At 45.0% G+C, this 21901-nt stretch overlaps 1 protein-coding gene across 3 annotated transcripts; it reads right to left on the bottom strand.

Annotated features, from left to right (window-relative positions):
* Nucleotides 1-255: 255 nt before the first annotated feature.
* NXNL2 (nucleoredoxin-like 2) lies at nucleotides 256-21853 on the bottom strand. Of its 3 annotated transcripts, none has more exons than XR_003072375.3 (3): nucleotides 21342-21480; nucleotides 20743-20855; nucleotides 256-6259 (listed from the first exon to the last, which is right to left on the bottom strand). XR_003072375.3 is itself a non-coding variant. In XM_003643014.6 (3 exons), the coding sequence occupies exons 2-3, from the start codon at nucleotides 21641-21643 to the stop codon at nucleotides 3946-3948; spliced, it is 471 nt and encodes a 156-aa protein (XP_003643062.1). In that variant the 5' UTR covers nucleotides 21644-21650; nucleotides 21823-21853; the 3' UTR covers nucleotides 1952-3945. The 3 variants fall into 3 exon arrangements, 1 of the variants encoding a protein (XP_003643062.1); XR_006932469.1 differs by having other exon boundaries at nucleotides 20743-20852; nucleotides 21342-21380; XM_003643014.6 differs by lacking the exon at nucleotides 20743-20855 and adding an exon at nucleotides 21823-21853 and having other exon boundaries at nucleotides 1952-4114; nucleotides 21342-21650.
* Between the last annotated feature and the right edge of the window lie 48 nt (nucleotides 21854-21901).

The raw sequence follows: 21901 nt of genomic DNA, 5'->3' as shown, positions 1-21901 counted from the left end.
TCTGGCATAATACTTGTAATTTTCTTTTGAGAGCTCCCAGAAGAACGATACAGATAAGAGTTACAAAGGCTAAAATATGACTGTAAGCCTGAATACTCCTTTAATTGCAAGTCATGCAAAAAATGGCAATACCAACTCTTTCAGGCATGCAACTTTGAGGCAGCCTCCAATAAACTGAGAGAAAAAAAGACTTTCTGCTGGCGTTGTGTTTAGTACTATTAATGTACTGCACTGTAGTAAATTATGCAAGATGTGTAAGTAACTCAGTAGTTCTTTATTGCTTTATTAATCTATTTTATACATCTGTGCTCAGTAATAACTGTGTGTAGACAACAAAAATTGGAAACAAGATGCTGCATTTAAGTACCCAACATATCTGACTTCACATGCATCAAAGATTCTTACTTTTGATTCCAAAACACAATCCCAGGGCAATAAAAGATTCTCAGTGGTCAGAGGTATCCAGCATTTCAGAAGTCATTTGTAAAGAAATGTGATTGTCAGCCACAGGAATTACCTCTAGCTGGCAAAAACTACAGGTCACATATTAGACACATTTCGACCCTACGTAAAGCATCATCAGTTGGAACTTAACAAAAAAAAGCAACGCTTCCACTTAAGTCAAAATGTGTGAACCCTGTCTTACACATAAGATCCATCACATCTGAAAAGAAAATGCCATGTTTTGTCAAATTAAGGTAAAACTAACATACCATTTATAATCTAACAGTTATTTTGCTTTGTTATTTTTACTTTTTTTTTAAGTGGATATAGGCTAATCAAGCTTTTAGTGTCTAGATCCAATGAGAACCTATTATTTGCATTAAGACCTAAATGATATATGACTTAACAAGAGTTAAAAGGATCTGAAACTTGATCAAACAACTGCATTTTACTCTAATGCACAGAAAAGTATGAACTTGGCATTTTCTACTTGATTCACTACTATTTTACCACAGACTGAAAACAAGTAGTTGTTAGAACTTAGGTGGATTATACCCACAGGCAAGCATAACTAATTTGGTCATCATAAAGAAAGAATTCAATTATAACCTTCAGGTATGCATGTGTGACTCTGTTTTTACCTGAATATAGATGTTAGAGAAACTCAGTAGTTCTACCTTAGTTTGCATTGGAGATATTCAAGACCTGCCTGGATGCCTACCTGTGCAGCCTGGCCTAGGGAGCCTGCTTTGGCAGGAGGTTAGACTAGATGATCTCTAGAGGTTCGTTCCGCCCCCTACAATTCTGTGACTATTCTTCAAGCCAGCTAGCAGCAGGGCAGGAGACGTGCTATCAAACAGCATTCAAGTAATAATATATAGCCAACAACACTTTTTGTTTAGTTAGTGTTTGCTTAGAGTCCTTTTCTGCAAACCACATAAACACATGGCTAAATTCTCATGACCAGTGCAGCAAGATGAACACAAGCTTAGTTGAGAATAGAACTCCCTCATTTTAATTGTTTCAGTTTCTGTTTTGAGTTTCTCTATTAATGCATAGGAAACTGCCCACAGAACATAGTTTTGTATCTTCCATGTGTAAGATGTTGGTTGACATTTTACCCAACAGTATTTACAGTAACAACGCTGCAAGAAAAAGATGAGATCAAGAGAAATTAATTCAGTACAGCATAAATCAGTTTGCTAATTTGAAGATGCATATACACATATTATACCTCTGAGAAAGCCAAGCATTCAGCATTTGCAACAGAAAAATATCCTTAAAGGATTAGTAGTAAGTAGGTAACTTTGGTGATTAAGGCTAAATTAATTGTTGTGACGCTAACTAAGAAAGAATTAAAACCCAGAAGAATTAAAAATGAATTCATGTCTATAATGCCAATAGAGAATATGCCTGAAGAGTAGTATTTCAGATTCTTAGTAGAAAGAATTAGGCGTGGAATGTTTGCACCTTGAGCAGATAAATAATCTATCACAACACACAGCACTGGTATGCAATCTTTTAATATTTACTGAATGGGAACATAACTACATATATATTTGTAGATTTTTTCTTTAAGTTTGACGACAGCAGCTCTTCAGGAAGAAGCCTAGTAGCGTACAACCCCTTTCAGGAAGAAGGTGGTACTACATCTACTGTGATAATGTCTATCTATTTAATCCCTGATGCTACACTTCGCCTGAATATACCAAACGATATAATCAGTGGTCACATAAGAGACTGCAGCATTTACCCACAGCTAGTCACTGCAGTCAATAAAAAATCACCATATGGATCAAAGAATCAACTCAAAATGCTTGCCATTTTTCCTAGCAAAATGCTTATCTATCATTTCAACATTGCAGACTCTCAATCTTGACACGTACTGTTTCACAAAATGATTTACTAATAAAAGCCTATATCTTGCCAGTTCAGTGAAGGATCAACAGAGTTGTCATGGTTTTATCTCTAGAACTGTGTCCGTAACAGAGGACCAGCCCAAAAGGGGAAAGAAAGGAAAGGAATGAAAGGAAAAGAAAAACAGCAGCAATGATCTGAGGAGGACAACAAACTTACTTTACTAATTACAGTAACGAAATAAAAGTCAACTGAGATTGAAGCTAATAAATATCAAGTAAATGGGAGTGAGTTTCTGAAAACCCAAATTCTTACTCTTATCTGCCAGGGAACAAAAAAAGACAGTCTTGTGACTTCCAGTCAGTTTTATCTTTCCCTCTTCCCTGAAGACAGAATGAAAAAGCAGAGTCTTCTGGGAATCTTGGTTCATTCTTCTCTTCCAAGACAGAAGCAATAATTTTATCTCCCAGTGCACACGCAACAAACCAGAAAACAGTTTCCATCAATGAGACCATGCTACAGTCTATTGGTATACATATACATAACAATAACATATATGTTATCTCAGCTTGTTGACAAAATTGCTTGGTATTCATCATTCATTATAGCAAGTATTTTCCAATGCCCTGTATTTCGTCTACATCAGACATCTATTAATTTAATGCAAGTGTATAATAATTCTGAGATCGCAAATACTGATGTGCAAAACTATCAAAACCAGAACAACAAAGTACATACAGAACAGCTTTATGTGTCACAACAGTCTGTGTGCAGTTACAGAGCTATGACCTCTTTGGGATTACAGCAGTGTGATCAGCTTACACAATTTGAGTGCTGCAACAGATAGACACAGCCTTTTAGAAAGGATGGACACAGGCTCTTAGAAAGCACAGGATGGGGCAACAAAGAGGAAATATCACACTCCACATGTGAGCAGATGAAGTTCTGGCAGCTCTGCCTTGGTACTTTCAGGAACACGTCAGGAGACTACAAACCCAGATAGCAGGCAGACTAACGTAGGTGCTCTTGTAGTGTGTACTGCTACAGATCATGTGACTAAGAATAAGCAGTGCCAAATGTAAAATTCCAGAGATAAAGAAAACCCAACAACTTATATAACCAACCCCCAAAGAAGTACATTATCAGAACTGAATATTAAACAGGTGTATTTTAATCATGTCATTTACAGATTAGACAGTTAAAATAGATAAGACTTCAGATTTTTATACTTTAAATATTTATTAAAGCAAACAATTCTGTTGATAAAATGTGCCTATCATTAGAAAAGACTGACAAGAAAAATAGCTCTGTGGATATATTTTTTACAGATTTTGCAGAATAAGACATTTGCATAGATTTCACAGTGCTTCTTTATTACAGTCTTAAATAGCTTAACTTCCTGAAGTACTTCAGTATTATTAGGAATGTTTTGGTCTGTGCTGACTACAGTAGATAAAACAATACAAATAAAATAGACATTGTATTTTACAACTTAATGGAATAAATAATCTTCAAGTCAAAAACAAATTCTCTTTTCAAAGTTAAATAATACAGCCTTACTCTTCTTGTTCTGAAGAACACAAAAATTGATCAAAAGCTCAACAAAATTCTCCATGATGGCTTGTCTTGCTTGTCAACTTCTATTTAACTAGAAAAATTCTGAAATATATCTGCACCCTCAAGCCAGTTCCGAAAACAGGATAGCCCTTTGTCTCTGATCTGTTTTCTTCCTTTGTCAGTAATGACTTCTCCAGTTTGTTTCACAATCACTAATTTAGGAATTGCTGTTATGTTGTATTTCTTCTTCAGATCACTGAGAGAAAAAAGTTAAATATAAAGATATCATTAGGGATCATTCTAGGAAAACAGCTAATTTTTTGTGAAAGGTATTCTGGTAAGTACACATGGGAGAGCAAAAGCAATGCCTGCCCAGACACTTCAGAGTTTGAGGCATAGCACTGGGTAGTCTGGAGAGATGGAGAAAGCCCAACCAGAACTGGGCATTTACCTGGTGAAACTTAACTAAGGAAGCTAGGAGAAATGAAGCAACCTTCCATAACTGCTTTTCATCACTGTAGCCTCCAGAGGGGTGGGAATTGAATCCTATAAAGAGGTCAATTACAGTGTGACATATCCTTCCACCCTGTTTTTATTAGCCAGAGCCAGATGTCTCTTTTTGCTGGTAAGGAGGAAATACCTTACTTAAATTAGCATTAGCTATTTACTCCACTACAGAGAGGTTGCAATAAATCAAATCTGTAAAGGAGCATGGTGCATAATACTTTACTTTAAGCAGAAAATAAAACAGCCTAAAAAACCCCAGAAAAACGCATTAAATTCCTTCAATGACACAAGCTGAAATCTCAAAAGAAGGAAAACTAGCAAGAAAGGTTACATGTTACCAACAGTGGTCATTTCTTTAAATGAGGATATGGATAAATCCAGACAGATTACAAAGAGCTATCTTGCAGTCAATTGTTTTCTAACAAAAGAGTTAAACTACAGGTGAAAAAATTCAAAAGCCATACAATAGCAATGCTTCATGGAAGACATCAGGATCTATCCAAACTGTCAATGAGCAAGTAACCCAAGAAAAATTAGAGATGACTTCTGAAGGACAGAAAGTCACACAATCACAGAATTGTAGGGGCTGGAAGGGACCTCTAGAGATCATCTAAGTCCAACCCCCCTGCCAAAGCAGGCTTCCTAGAGCAGGCTGCACAGACAGGCATCCAGGCGGCTCTTGTACATCTCCAGAGAAGGAGACTCCACAGACTCCTTGGACAGCCTGTTCCAGTGCTCCATCACCCTTACCATGAGTAAGTTCTTACACACACTTGTGCAGAACTTCCTATGCATCAGTTTGTGGCCATTTCCCCTTGTCCTATCACCACACACTGCTGAAAATAGTCTGGCCTCATCCCTTTGCCTCCTACACCTTAGATACTTATGGACATTGATCAGATCCCTTCTCAGTCTTCTTTCTTCAAGGCTGAACAGACCCAGGTCACTCAACCTTCCCTCAAAAGAGTGGTACTCCAGGCCCTTTATCATCTTTGTCACCCTCCACTGGACTCTTTCCAGGAGATCCCTGGCCACACTCTTTTCATTGCACTGCAGGATGCCACTGGCCTTTCTGGCCAACTGGGCACACTGCTGGCTCATGACCAACCTTTCATCTACCAGGATACCCAGGTCCCTCTCTGCAGAGCTCCTCTCCAGCAAGTCATCCCCCAACTTATACGGGTGCATGCGTGTTATTCCTCCCTAAGTGCAAGGCTCTACACTTACTTTTGTTAAACCTCATCTGCGTTCTCCCTGCCCAACTCTCTAGCCTGTTCAGGTCTCACTGAATGGCAGCAGAGCCATTCCTTCCAGCTTCATATCATCAGCAACCTTGCTGAGGATGGAAGCTATCCCCTCATCAAGGTCACTGATGAAGATGTTGAACAAGACTGGATCCAGCAACAAACCCTGGGGAACAGTGCTAGATACAGGCCCCCAACTGGACTCCATACCACTGACCACAACCATTTGAGTTTGGCCAGCCAGCCAGTTCTCAACTCACCTCCCTGTCCACTCACCTATCCCACACTTCCTCAGCTTTGTTATAAGGATGTTGTGGGAGACAGTATCAAATGCCTTGCTGAAACCCAGGAAGACTACACCCACTGCTCTCCTCCAGTCCACCCAGCCAGTGATGACACTGTAGAAGACTACCGGGTTGGTGAAGCATGACTTCCCTCTGGTGAACCCATGCTAACTACTCCTAATAAACTTCTTCTCTTCCAATTGCTTGGAGCTGACGTCCAGAACAAGTTCTTTCACGACCTTTCCAGGGACGGAGGTGAGGCTGACTGGCGCGTAGTTTCCCAGATCCTCATTCTTGCCCTTTTTGAAGACTGAAGTGACACTGGCTATCTTCCAGTCTTCAGGCACCTCTCCCATTCTCCAAGACCTCCAAAAGATGATAGAGAGCAGTTCAGCAATCACCTCTGCCAGCTCCCTCAGCCCACGTGGATGCATCTCACTGGTGCCCAGGGATTTATGTATATTGATGTTGCCTAGACACTCTCAGACCATCTCCTTCCTCACCAAAGGGAAGCCTTCCATTCCCCAGACTCTCTCACTTACCTCAAGGGTCCAAGATTCCCCAGGAGGAGTCTTTGCAGTGAAGACAGAAGCAAAGAAAGTGTTTGGTATCTTCACCTTCTCAGCATCCCATTACCAGAACAGCCCCCTCGTTTAGTAGGGAACCACATTTTCCCCTAGTTTTCCTTTTACTGTTGACATGTTGACTGTTAAAAAGCCTTTCTAACTATCCTTTATCTCCTTTGCCAGATTCAATTACAGGTGGGCTTTAGCCTTCCTCGCCACATCCCCGAAGGCCCTGACAACATTCCTATATTCTTCCCAAGTGGTCAGACCCTTTTTCCACATTTCATGGACCTTCTTCTTCCCTTTGAGTTAATGAGTGAGCTCCTTGCTCGTCCACACAGGTCTCCTGCCACCCTTCCCTGATTTCTTACTTATAGTGATGCACCAATCCTGAGCTTGGAAGAAGCAATGTTTAAATGCTGACCAGATCTCACAGGCTCCCTTACCCTCTAACACCCTAGCCCACGGGATAGCTCCAAGTAGGTCCCAGAAGAGATCAAAGTTGGCTCTCCTAAAATCCAGAGTAGCAATCCTGCTTTTTGGTTTGCTTCTCCCACTCAAGGTCCTGAACTCCACCACCTCACAATCACTACATCCATGGTGCCCCCCGACCTTCACTTCCATAACAAGCCCATCCTTATTAGTAAGAACAAGATCCAGTAACACCCCCGCCCCTTGTCAGTTCCTCCACTACCTTCATCAGAAAGTTATCTTCAACACACTGCAGGAACTGTGTGAACTACGCATGCCTGGCCACGTTGCTTATCCAACAAATTTCTGGATAACTGAAGTCCCCCATAAGAACCAGTGCCTGGCAACACAAGGCTACTTCCAGCTACTTGCAGAAGGCCTCATCCACTTCCTTCTCCTGATCAGGGGGCCTATAATACACACCCACAAAACTGACACCCATCCTAGCCTGCCCCTTAATTCTCAGCCACATGCTCTCCACTGCTACCTAACCCATCCCCAGGTGGAGTTCTCACATAAAGAGCAACTCCATCACCCTGCCTAGCCAGCCTGTCTTTCCTAAAAAGCAGGTAGCCATCTATGATAGCATTCCAGTCATGTGAGCTGTCCTACCACATCTCCATGATCGCAGTGAGATCATGGCCTTGCAACCACATGCAGATCTCTAACTCTTCCGGTTTATTTCTCATGCTGTGTTCGTTAATATATAGAAACATTAGGGAAACAGCAGGTCCAAGTACCCCTAAAGGGATGCAGTAAGATTTCAGGTGGGGAATTTGCAACGTATTCCTCTGAGGAATTCTCACAAGATCCTACAAGACAATCCAGAGCTTCTTCCCTGCAATAACCTAGAACACCTCCGATCCCTTCTCTGTCCCATTGACTTCCACCCTCTTCCCCCATCAAATCTAGTTGAAAGCTCTGAACTACTCACTCAAACTCAGCAAGCATAATTTTATCCCCTTCCCCCTTCATACTTAGTTTAAAGCTCTGTCATCTCCTGGGCTAGGATTCCCTTTCCTCCTGGAGACAGGTGAGACCGACCCACCAGGTGCCAAGTAAACCACCCCATGGTCAAAGAACCCAAAGTTTCTGTGGCAGCACCAGCCTTTCAGTCACTTATTCAAAGTTTTCTTAGCCCACTTTCTATCCCTGACCACATCCCAGAAGGGAGGGAGGAAAATACCACTTGCACTCCCACTCCCTCAAGCAATGGCCCTAATCTCTTCTGATAGCTCACAGGCTTCCCTGAGTGACTTCATCACTGCCTGCTTCAACTATCAACAGCTATCTGTTTTATGGAAAATGACCTTCCTGCACTGCCATTCAAAGTGGGCAGAAACAGCACCAGAAAAGCCAGACGATGGAGACACAGCAAGCAATACTGGAATAGACATCAGACATTTGAATAACATCACTGTCAAAACAAAACACTGAACAGAAATGTTATGCCTGAGCACCATCACTACAAGCAAGAACACCGATGTGCAAGGCCCAAGTGCCATATAATTACAATCAAGGAAATATTTGCAGGCATTATTAAAAACAGAAGACATTAGCATACAGACATTCTCTGTTTTCACTGAAATGAAGAGAAACCTTTAAAATCCTACAAGAAATACAAGGCCAGAGAAAGCATTCCTGAAACGTATCTTTCCTTCTCATTTTTTCATGAGAAAAACCCTAAACAGATAAAGGATGCTGCTTTGCCAGGCAGTTAGCAGCAAATTTGAGCAGAGAAACAATAATAAGGTCTAGCAATATAGGCTTGTTCAGACAACTCTGAAACGAGCTACCAAGGATAGCCACAGATTCTTTTCAAGTCTCCTAAAATGGTAGGAAAAAAAACACAACCCAAAGTAAATTCATGTAAGGAGAATGTAAAAGGTTATCACTTCATACCAGTGGTAAGGTAAACAAGATGGAAGGTACACTGTATTGCTTCAGTAGACAATCAAATAGTTTAAGATGCCTAACATAATTGTAGCACAGGCAGAACTGTGGAAGTTGAAGGTAATATGCCATTGAGACTGGAAATAACAGTTTGCTTTCCTAAGGGAATGTGTACCCCAGCACAACATCTTGTTTATGTAGCACTGGACAGAAGGTTGCTTGTATAAAACAAGACTGAAGCATGGACACAGATTTTGCTCACATTTGTGGATAGGTGGTTGTATGACTAGACTTGAAGAATGCTCAGGAATGGATCTGCAGATATCGTTTCTTCATCACCATGAATGTGTTAGAGGTGTTTACAAAAGCATTTTAAAGTCTGTTAGATCACCTATGGGGATCTCAGATGCTGTGACTCACCTGTACAAAGAACACAGGCTCCATGAGATGAACTAGCAATGACAGTTAAGTCACTAGCCATAAGCAAAAACATCAGGTGCCTCATAGGAAAACTCAATTTTCTTGCAGTACATTAAAGTGATAAGTAATGACATTTTAAAATATCAGCTGAAAAAAGATATTTCCAGGTGAAGCCTACAGGTATGTACCGTTTCTCACTAAGAAGTCTAAAATCTAAATAGTCAAAGCACAAGAGAAAGCTATAAAAAAGGATAGCTGGGGAAGACTAGATGAGCAGCCTTTTTATAGTCAGTGAATATTTTAGCAAAATCCTTGAAACTGTTACTTTTTGGCCATGCAAAGGGTGATAACACAAGATAACAACCTTCATTTGCATATGAAATACAAAAAGATGAGAAAGACTATTTAAAGATACTGGAAGTCATTGAAGTTTGTTAGACCTTTGATTCTTCCGAGAATCTTATGGGGGAACGTTTCCAAGGGTACAAAGATTTTACAGTATCAGGTACTGATTTTAGACTACGGTGGAGTTTCATAGAAACCCACAGAGTGCAAGGATTGCGGGGAGTGCATTTGGGACTAGATCCGTGCTGGTATCAACACACCAGTGTTTTACCTGTTGCTGAGCAGTACTTACACAGTCAAGTCAGTGTTTGCCATGTTGTCCTGACAGTGAAGAAGCTGAGGGTGGGCAAGAGTCTGGTAAAGGACACAGCTGAAACAGTGAATCCCACCTGATCAGAGGAGTCCCCCAAACTACATGACAGAGTCAGCAATAAAAGCTGGGAGAAAGAAGGAGGAAGTGGGGGGACATTCAGATCTCATTGACATTCTCATCTTTTTTTTTTTAATTTGCTGCTAGCTTCAGAGCAGGTAAGACTGCACTGGGCAAGGGATCAGAAGTAAAAAAAGGCCAACAAAAAAGCTCTTTTTAAGGCTTTTTTGAAGCCAGCAACAGTGCTACGCTTGTGCTGGGGAGCTGGCAGCTTGTGGGTGCTCAGTCAGCATGGGTGGAGCTGGCACATTAGCGGCACAGTTTAAACACCCTAGGAACGTCTCATCACCCACCCTTGACATTCACACCTGGTAATAAGCTTTAAATAGCTTTGGGGCTAGCTTCCACCTACAGAGCACCTCAGGTGAGTAACTATTGTCACTGCCTACTGAGAATGGGGAGGTTCACTGAGTGAGCACAGCCCACACCACCCAAACGGTGCTGCAGCTGTAGTTGTGGGAGGTGGATCAAGTGGTGAGGACTGTAAGTACTGTCCCTCCTTGTTCAGGAGACAGGCTTTCCTTTTGGCAGTCTCTGAAACTGCAGGCCTAAACATGGTCTCCACCAGGCAGCAGGCTTATTCCAAGAAGACCATGGAGACCCAGATGGAGGGTCTGCCCAGAAGTGTAGCTGTTCAGGTCTCCAGCTGCTGGCAGTGCCTGAGCCTGCTATTGCCCAGGGAGGGTAGCAGGGATTCCACTTGTGTGAGGTGTGAGCAGGTGGATGAGCTGCTCAGCCTGGTGGTGGAGCTCAAGGAAGAGCTGCACAGACTAAGGACCATCAGGGTGCGTGAGCAGGAGACTGAATGGTGGAGTGACTCGTTAGCATGCCAGAGGGAAGGGTGCCAGGGACATACTCCCAGAAAAGTGGCTGACCCCCTGCCCTGTCACAGTCGGACAGGCCTGACTGATGAGGAGGGTTGGAAGAGAGTTCTGACTTGGCATCATGAGAACCCCCCCTGCCTGCCTAGCTCGCTTCCCCAGCTCCCTCTAAGTAACAGGTTTGAGATGCTGAAAATCGAAGAGGAGGTGACTGGTGAGGCAAGGGAGGATCTGCCTCGGAGGGAGCCTAAGGCAAGGCGGTCATCCCCACACCTTGAGACTTCCTGTCAGGAGAGAAAGAAAGGTGGTCATGGTGGACGACTCCCTTCTCAGAGGAACAGAGGGCCCCATTTGCAGACTAGACCGGAGGCGTCAGGAAGTGTGCTGCCTTTCCAGGGCCTACGTCAGGGACATAACCAGGCTCAGAGAAGCCTATGAACTATGAAAAGAGATTTCAGGGGTTTAGGGTGTTTAGTTCAAGGAGCAGGAGCACAAGTGATCTTTTGTTCTATACCTTCAGGGGCAGTGAGGGACAGGGAATGGGCTTGGAAAGCACAGGTAGAGAATAATTGGCTCAGAGGCTGGTGTTGAGGCAGAACTTTGTTTTTTTTGACCACGGGGCAGTTTACTCAGCCCCTGGCCTGTTGTCCATGGATGGAACCCACCTATCTGAAAAGGGGAAACAAATCCTAGTGCAGGAGCTAGTGGGACTTATCAAAAGAGCTTTAAACTAGCTATGTCGGGAGATGGCGACAAAACAGGGCTCACAAGAGATGAGCCTAGGGGAACAATGCTTGCACTGAGGGTGAGGCAGATGACTCAGATTAAGTGCATCTACACCAATGCATGCAGCATGGGCAACAAGCAGGAGGAGCTGGAAGCAATTGTGCGGCAGGCTAACTATGACCTAGTTGCTATTACCAAAACATGGTGGGACCACTCCCATGACTGGAGCACTGTGATGGAAGCTCATTAGAAGGGATAGACAAGGAAGGAAGGGTGGTGGTGTGGGCCTTTATATTAAAGACTGTTTTGATGTTGAAGAGCTTGGGGGTGGGAATGATAAAGTTGAGTGTCTATGGGTAAGGATCAGGGAGAAGGCCTGTAGGAGTGACATCTTGGAGGGGGTCTGTTATAGATCACCTAATCAGGATGAAGAGAAGCATTCTATGAGCAGCTTGCAGAAGTTGTGCGATTGCCAGCACTCATTCTTGTGGAAGACTTCAACTTCCCTGATATATGTTGGAAATATAATGCAGCGCAGAGGAACCAGTCCAGGAGGTTTCTACAGTGTGTGGAAGACAGCTTCCTTACACAGCTGGTATGAAAGCCTACCAAGGGTGGTGCCCTGCTATACCTGCTCTTCACTAACAGCGAAGGACTGGTGGGAGATGTGAAGACTGGGGACTATCTTGGGCAGAGTGACCATGAAATTGTAGAATTCTCTATTCTTGGAGATGTCAGAAGCGTGACTAGCAAAACTGCTATCTTGAACTTCAAGAGGGCGGACTTTGACTTGTTCAGGACGCTTGTAGCATAGGACCCTTGAGAGTCATTCCTGAAGGGTAAAGGGGACCAGGAAGCCTGGATGCTCCTCAAGGCGGAAGTCTTAAAGGCACAAGACCAGGCTGTTCCTGAGTGCCTTAAGGTCAGCCTTATAGGGGATAGGGGAAGAAGACCGGTGTGGATGAGCTGGGAACTATTGCTGAGACTCTGCAAGAAAAAGAGAGTCTATGTCCTCTGGAAGATGGGACAGGCTACTCGGGGAGATTACAAGGAAGCTGTTAACCTATGCAGGGAGGAAGTTAGAAAGGCAAAAGCCCAACCTGAACTCAGATTGGCCACTGCAGTAAAAGAGAACAAGAAATCCTTTTACAGATGTTATCAATGGTAAGAGAAGAACCAAGGAGAATTTCCATCCTTTTCTTGATGCAGCAGGGAACGAGACCACTGAGGATAGGGAGAAGGCTGAGATCCTCAATGTCTTCTTTACATCTGCCTTTAATAGGCAGATCAGTTATCCTCAGGGCACTTTATGCCCTGATCTGGAAGTCTGGGATACTATGCAGAATACACCCCTGGTGATTCAGGTGGAGACAGTGAGAGAGCTCCTCCTCCATCTGGACTGTCACAAGTCCATGAGACCGGACGGGCTCCACCCTAGGGTGCTGAGGGAGCTGGCAGGGGTGATTGCTGAGCTGCTCTTGGCCATCTACCAGCACTCCTGGTAATCTGGAGAGGTCCCAGAGGATTAGAGGCTTGTTGATGTGACTCCCATCTACAAGAAGGGCTGAAAGGAGAATCCAGGGAACTACAGGCCTGTCAGCCTGACCTCAGTACCAGGGAAAGTTATGGAGCAAATTGTCTTGGGTGAGATCACATGGCACACGTGTGAGACAATTGGGGGATCAGGCCCAGCCAACACAGGTTCAGGAAAGGCAGGTCATGCTTGCCCAACCTCATTTCCTTCTACAACTGGGTGACCAGACTGGTAGATGAGGGAAAGGCTGTTGATGTAGTCTACCTGGACTTCAGCAAAGCCTTTGACATGGTCTCTCACAGTATTCTCTTGGTGAAACCAGCAGCCTGTGAACTGGACAGGTATACCCTTCTTTGGGTAAGGAACTGGCTACAGGGCCATGCCCAGTGTGTAGTGGTTAATGGAGTTCAGTGCAGATGGCAATCCATTACAAGTGGTGGCCCCCAGGGGTTAGTACTGCAGCCCATCTTGTTTAATATCTTTACTGATGACCTAGATGAGGAGATTAAGTGTATCCTCAGTAAGTTTGCAGATGACACCAAGTTGGCTGGAAGTGTCGATCTGCCTGGGGGAAGTGAAGCCCTTCAGAGGAATCTAGATAAGCTGGATCACTGGGCTGAGGTGAATGGGAGGAGGTTCAACAAGGCCAAGTGCCAGGTCCTGCACTTTGGCCACAATAATCCCATGTAGTGCTATAGACTTGGGCCAGAGTGGCTGGATGACTGTGAAGAAGAAAGGAACCTGGGAGTGTTGTTTGATGCTTGGCAGAACATGAGCCAACAGTGTGCCCAGGTGGCCAAGAGGGCCAATACCATCCTGATCTGCATTAGAAATAGTGTTGCCAGCAGGAGCAGGGAGGTAACATCCCCTGTACTCAGCAATGGTGAGGCCACACCTCAAGTACTGTGTTCAGTTTTGGGCCCCTCACTACAAGAAAGACACTGAGGCCCCAGAGCATGTCCAGAGAAGGGCAATGAAGCTGGTGAGAGCTTTGGAACACAAGTCTTATGGGAGACCTCATTGCACTCTACAACTTCATGAAGGGAAGCTGTGATGAAGAGGGGTTTGACCTCTTTTCCCAAACAACAAACAGGACCCAAGGCAATGGCCACAAGGTGTACCAGAGCTTTAGATTAGACATAAGGAAAAACTTTTTCTCTGAGAGAGTGGTGAGGCACTGGAATGGCCTGCCCAGGGAGGTGTTGGAGTCACCATCCCTGGCAGTGTTCAAGAGGCGTCTGGATGAGCAGCTACAAGATATGGTTTAGTAGCTTGTGGTAGCAATGGTAATGGGAGGATGGTTGGACTAGATGATCTTGCAGTTTCTTTCTAACTTTGTGATTCTTTTCATCACGTGTGATGAAGCCCTGCTTCTCCGCAAATGGCTCAGCATCTGCCTGCTGATAGAATGTAGCAACTGAATTACTTACTCTGCTTTGTTTGTGGAGGTAGTTGTGCTTCATCTTTTAAGCTGTCTTTACTTCAATCCACAAGTTCCCTCCTCTCAGATCAATCCCCCTAGCTCACTGAAGAGGTGGAGTGGTGCATAACTGCTTACCAGGGCTAAATCCTAACAAAAGTGAATAATTTTATATGACAACTTAAGATCTATACAGAAAAGGGTTCTTAAGAGATCAACAACATGTGGCAAAATTAATATCATAATGGAAATATATACAGTACTCTCATTCACTAGGTTAAAGTGAATATTTAACAACCCTTCAGTTTTACAGCTTTCACTTGTCCAGTATTTTCAAGCAAAAGTACTTCCATCTTGCTAAACTGTCAGCTAGGGGTATAAGCTAGTAGCATATGCTGTAATCCAAAGCCATGTGTATATTCTTTCAACAGTGAACTTTCTGCACTGTTAAGCATTAGTCACTTAATGATATCATAGAATCATAGAATGGCCTGGGTTGAAAAGGACCACAATGATCATCCAGTTTCAACCCCCTTGCTATGTGCAGGGTTGCCAACCACTAGACCAGGCTGCCCAGAGCCACATCCAGCCTGGCCTTGAATGCCTCCAGGGATGGGGCATCCACAACCTCCTCGGGCAACCTGTTCCAGTGTGTCACCACCCTCTGTGTGAAAAACTCCCTCCTAATATCTAATCTAAACCCCCCGCCTGTCTCAGTTTAAAACCATCCTCCCTTGTCCTATCACTATCCACGCTCTTAAAGAGCCATGCCCCCTCCTGTTTATATGCCCTCTTCAAGTATTGGAAACCTGGAACGGGGTCTTTCCAGAGCCTTCTCTTCTCCAAGCTAAAACAGGCCCAATTCCCTGAACCTTTCTTCATAGGAGAGGTGCTCCAGACCTCTGATATCTTAGTGGCACTCCTCTGGACCCGCTCCAAGAGCTCCACATCCTTCCTGTATTGGAGGCCCCAGGCCTGAACACAGTACTCCAGATGGGGCCTTACAAGAGCTGAGTAGAGGGGCACAATCACCTCCCTCTCCCTGCTGGACAACCCTCTTTTAATGCAGCCCACAACACACTTGGCCTTCTGGGATGCAAGCACACATTGCCGGCTCATGTCCAGCTTTTTGTCCACCAGGACCATCAAGTCCTTTTCTGCAGAGCTGCTCTCAAGGAGATCTTCCCTCAGATTGTATATACCTGGGATTGCTCCGACCCAAGTGCAGCACCCTGCACTTGGCCGTACCGAACCTCATTACGTTTTCATGGGCCCACTTCTCCAGCCTGTCCAGGTCCCTCTGGATGGCTTCCCTTCCTTCCAACATATCAACTGTACCACGCAGCTTGGTGTCATCCACAAACTTGCTGAGGGTGCACTCAATGCCATCAATGTCATTAATAAAGATGCTGAAGAGCACTGGTCCCAACACTGACCCCTGAGGGACACCACTTGGTGACCAGCCTCCATCTTGACACAGAACCATTGATCACAACCCTTTGGTTGCACCCACCCAGCCAATTCCTAATCCACTGAATAGTCCATCCTTCAATTCCACACCTCTCCCATTTAGAGAGAAGGATGTGGTGAGGGACCATGTCAAAGGCCTTGCAGAAGTCCAGGCGGATGACATCAACCACCCTTCCCCTGTCCACCAAAGCCACAGCTCCATCATAGAAGGCCACCAGATTGGCCAGGCATGATCTGCCCTTGGTGAAGCCATGCTGGCTGTCTCAAATTACCTCTTTATCTTGTATGTGCCTTAACGTAGCTTCTAGGAGGATCTGCTCCATGATCTTCCCAGGCACAGAGGCAAGGCCCACCGGCCTGTAGTTCCCCAGATCCTCCTTTCTCCCTTTCTTAAAAAGGGAAGTAATGTTTCCCTTTTTCCAGTCACCAGGGACTTCACCAGATAGCCATGATTTTTCAAAGATGATGGAGAGTGGCTTGGTAACCACATCTGCCACCTCCTTCAGAACCCCAGGGTGGATATCATCTAGACCGATGGACTTATATATGTTCAATTTCATCAGGAGGACTCAGACTTGTCCCACTGTTACAGTGGGACAGAAACTACTCCCCACACCCTCACCTAGAGGCAGACACAGGGAAGCCTGACCACCCGCAAAGACTGAGGCAAAGCACTCAATTCTGTGCTTTCCATGTCTAAGGAAGCCAGCTCCCCATTACCTTTCATCAGAGGGGGAACATTCTCCTTGGCTTGTCTCCTCCTGCCTATGTACCTGTAGAACCCCTTCTCATTATCTTTCACATCCCTCACCAAGTTCAGCTCCATCTGCACCTTGGCTTTCCTAATCCTATCTCTACACACATGGACAACAGCCCTGTATTCCTCCCAGGATACACAACCCCGCTTCCACTTCCTGTACATTTCTCTTTTCCCTCGGATTCAGCTTCAGGTCCTTGCACAGCCACGACAATCACCTGCCTCCCCTGCTCAACTTCTTCTGCTGGGGGACAGAGAACCATTGCACTCTCGGAAGGGTGTCACTGAAGAGCTGCCAGCTCTGTTCTGTACCCACGCTCTTAAGGACAGTTTCCCAGGGGATCCCACTCAGCAGTTCCTTGAGCAGCCGGAAGTTTGCTCTCCTAAAGCACAGGGTCCTAGCTCTGCTTTTTGCCAGGCCTGCATTCTTCAAGATCAGAAATTCCACCAGGACATGGTCACTACAGCTCAGGCTGCCTCCAGTCTTAACCTACTGAATGCTCTCCTCTGCTCTGGGGAGCACCACGTCCAGTAAGGCTTCACCTCAGGCTGGTCTGTCTAATACCTGGACCAGGAAGTTATCCGCAACAGACTCTAGGAATCTCCTGGATTGCCTACCACCCACCATGCCACTATCCCAGCACATATCTGGGTACAGAGGCACTTCAGCTTAGCTACTGGCCTCGTTGCCTTCTCAGAGGAGCCCTCCCTAATACCTCAAGGACAAGTCTGGGGTTTTCCCTTTCCAATTCCCAAGGTGACAGCGTTCCCAAGCACTTCTCTGTCACCCAGTACACCCCTTTCCTCCATCATATCTAGTTTAAAACCCTGCTAACCAGCCCAGTCAGCTTGTTCCCAAGAATATTGGTGGCCCTTTCTAGTCAGTCGGCTCCCATCCACCGTCAGCATTCCCCCCTTCTCAAGGCTGTGTTCCAAGCCATAGTACCCAAAGCCCTAAGCACGACGCCATTCGCAAAGCCATTCATTCAGTGTGTCCACCCTCTTCCTTTTGTGCAGATCACAGTCACCAACTGAGAGGACAGAGGAGAACACAGCCTGTACTCCAATTCCCTTCAGAAGTCTTCCCAGAGCCGTGAAGTCCCTTTTGATCACCGAAGAACTTCTTTTACCTACCTTTTAATTTCCAGTATGGAAAACCAGTAATGAATAATAATTGGAGGGCATAATGAGGCGAGTGATGTTCCTAGCAACATCTCTCACCCAGGCACTAGGCAGGCAACACACCTCCCTGTGGTATGTATCTGAGTGGCATATCAGGCCCTAGGTTCTCCTCAGAAGGGAGTCCCCTATGACAACAGCCCTTCTTTTTTTCCTGACTGACACTGTAGCAAAACGGGGAGCACAAAAGAGGGGCAACCTCTCCTGCATGGATGGACTTTCACCAACATCCACAGCCCCCAGTCCATCCAGCTCCAGAGCCTCGTACCTGTTATATAAGGGCACCTGGGAAGGTGGGACAGGCTGAGGGGCAGTCCACTTGTTGCCCTGAACAGGGACTTGTTTCCATCCCTCGCTGTCTTTGGGGTCGCCCCTTTCCACCTGACTGTGAAACAACAGATGATCCCCCACTGCTTGATGAGCATCTCCCCTACACCCTTCCTGTAGGGATGGCAGAGTGCAACTCCACCAATAAATCCCCTTCCCACAATCCCAGATGCTCCTCAGCCTTTTTACTTCCTCCTTTAGCTCTACCACCATTCTAGTTTTCACTGACAGGAGCTTGTGTAAATGCCTGCCTACCTATCAGCTTGTAGAATTACTACCACACCAGACAGCTACACAAAGAATGTGTGATTTCATAGTAGGGTTAGGTATAAACACAGCAGTCTCTCCACACATCATAATGAACACAGCAGTCCCTATTTACTAACATTTGTTGTTATATGTTCCTTTCTACTCCTCCTCCAGCTCTCTATTATTCCCATTCCTCTATTGCTCCTTTCTTTCTTGAATGTCTTTGTCCCATCTCTGCAAGAATCTAAAGCCTGTGTCTGCAGCAGCAAAATCAGCATCAAAACTGCAAGCAGTCAAAGCATCAGGAGTGATATTTCCTGATAGTCATGTCATAAGTCATCTACTGCATTAAAAGTACACCTTTCACCATGTCTCAGAAAACAGTCAGGACCGGCAGCATTGAATAGTCCTGAGATCTTGCTGTGAATTTACTTTTTTGCTTCTCCACAGGTATGTACATTTTGTCCACTACTTTATAGGCTACTTCTAAATAGGATAAAATTTAGCCCCCATAAAGCACTGCACCTCCATGTGTGAAATGCTTCTTATCCAATTTCAAGTCAGCTCTTTTGTCCTATGACACTAGTCTAAGTTGCAGATCTTACACACCAAAGTCATCACCTAGAACACCAATTTCACTGTAGACTTGGAGAGAGTCCACAAGAGAGAAATCAACTTGAATGACTTACAATGGAATTTTTAAAAGGTTAATGAATAAAGATTAACAAATACACAAAATGTTAAAATACTGATTTGTTGTAAGTTAAATTTAAAATTGTGTTCTTACTTAGAACTGAAAGAAATGTCCAGATGTCATTCTGGCCAAGTTGGATGTGCTTGTAAGATGTTTACAGTGATTCATAAATATCTCTGAAGCCAAACTGCCAGCTAATTCAACCTAAGCTTCTTAAGCATTTTCATGCGAGCCTTTACTGTAAGCAGTGAACAGCTTCAAAATCACTGCCTTTTCCTATTTTCCATGCTTTGTTCTTCCATGATACACTCTGAATACTGGTCTCACAGCTACCCCTGACTGCACAAGCCATACTTCACTACAGGTATCTGAAGGTCACTAGAAACTGAAAAGCTGATTAGGTTGTCTCCATACCTCCACTCCACATGACTTTGGCAAGTCACAGCACAATTCAAAATAGAACCCTAATCCACTGAGTCTGAAGCTATAAGCACATTCCAGTGGCCTATGCTAAACAGCTTACTGGATGAAGTGACCGTAGGTATTACCTTCAGGAAGTTGGCCCAAATTCTACTAGTGTTAGCAGTTACTCAATACAATTACTGCCCAGGAAGCATTTGGAGAGCTATGAAAAAGTATTTTTAAATCTATTTTTGAGTTCATGGAAATTGCCATTAAAAAACAAAAGACATAGCATTAAGTGGTTCCTGACATCCAGAAATGATCCAAGGAAGAATGACATAATTCCTGGGTTAAGGTTGTTAACTCTTGAGGTTGTCAGAGTACACAGACCAAGCAACTCATTATTTCCTGACTTCACTGATTGAAACATCGCTGTTCTTATAGGACAAGATACAAACCACTTGTACTAATAACTTCCATTATTTAACACATTTTTATGAACATACAACTTTACACAAATATACTAAATCTACTGCTTTACCTAATCCAAAGCTAAAGAAACATTTTCATTCCACAGAAATTTCAGTGCCCTCCCCCCTCTTCTCCAACACCTTCTTTATGTCCCCTTAATCTACAATTCTTCAGAGGAATTGACCATGTTTCAAAATGCATATCTATCTTTAATTTCCGTCATCAAAACAATCCTTGTTATCGTCCTTCACCCCACTCTTCAAACATCCTCATGTCTCCTCCTTTTGTTGTTCTGCTGAGCAAACTGCCTATAGTAATGCCCATTTAAAAAGATATTACTACAGGAATTTTTTGTTCGTCATCAACTGAATTTGTTTTTTTATCAAGCTTACCTGCATATCTCAAACTGTTTATAGATGTGGCTTAACCCTGCAGTCAGCTCAGCACCACACAGTCACTTGCTCACTCTCCCCAGGTGGGGTAGGGCAGAGAATCACAGGAACTCATAGGTTGAGATAAAGATGGTTTTCTGGCTAAAGCAAAAGCCATGCACACCAACAAAGCAAGACAAGGAATTCAGCTGCTGTATCCCATCAGCAGGCAGGAAAACCAGGCTCATTACAGGTAAATGTTTCCTGGGAAGGCAAACGCCATCATTCCGAATGCCTTCTTACCTCACCCCAACTTTTACTGCCAAACTTAACAGCACATGGTATGTGAAATCCATCTGGCCATCACGGGTCAGCTCTCCTGGTTGTGTCTCCTCCTGGCTCCTTGTGCACTCCTGCTGTCAGGGCAGCAGAAATAGAAAGGTCATTGACTCTGCACAAGCACTGACTGCCCTGTAACAACTTAAAACATCTGTGTCCTACTAGTTTTCATCAAAAATATCTTCACACAAGCCTCTATGAAGAAAATTAACTCAATTCCAGCCAAAACCACAACAACAGTTTACTCTGCTCTTCCTTCAGCTCATTAGCAACGAGTTTTGCTACTCCTTCACTCTTATTTCTTTCCAGAGCACTACCAAATCGGGCAACCCAGAACTATCGCTGTGCTGGAAAAGCACTGGATAGAGAGCCAGCAGCAGCCCTGCCCAGAGAACAGGACGATGAAAGAGCATCAAAGGGCTGATCGGTCGAAATCCCGCAGGACAGGAAGCACGACCTAGAGCTGCCAGGGCACAAGTCAGAGCGGCACAGGCAGCAGACAGAGGTATGGGAAAGTCTTTATGCCGGAGAGAGGGATGCGAGCCGGCCCCTGCGGTACTTACTGCTTGTAGGGGTCGTGGAAGGGCAGAGCCAGCCAGTCGCCGTGCATGGAGTGCATGTAGCTCACCATTTCCTCGGCGCTGTGGTCGGAGGAGATGAAGACGACCTCGAATGGCGCGGGCGGCTGGCACTCTTCCAGCAGGTCCGTATAGAAGTCGCAGAGCACGGGGGTGAAGTCACGGCAAGGCGAGCACCAGCCGGCCGAAAAATAGAGGCCCACCACCTTGTTCTGCAGAGCCTCCTCGGGGTCCACGCTGCGGCCGTCCTTGCTGACCAGCAACCGCCCGCTGAATACGTCCACCATGCTGCCCCTGGGGGAACACAGCGGAGCAAAGTGCGGCACCTGGGCGGTGAACGCACGCCCCCCGTGGGCGGCACTGGGCTTGGGCCCTCACGGCGTCTGGAGAAGCGTCTCGACACACAGACACCCTCCCCACCCCCTACGCCGCCCGCACAGGAGACACCGCACGCTTCATCCCTTACCCCTGAGCTCTAGCTTTATACTGGCCCTGCCACTGACTGACAGCAGAGCTGGCCAATGGCCGCAACAGGAGGGCGTGGC

Source organism: Gallus gallus, chromosome Z, assembly GCF_016699485.2.
Source record: "Gallus gallus isolate bGalGal1 chromosome Z, bGalGal1.mat.broiler.GRCg7b, whole genome shotgun sequence".
NCBI lineage: Eukaryota > Metazoa > Chordata > Aves > Galliformes > Phasianidae > Gallus > Gallus gallus.
Note: the sequence above shows the minus strand (reverse complement) of the source record. Positions and strands in the feature narration are given on the sequence as shown.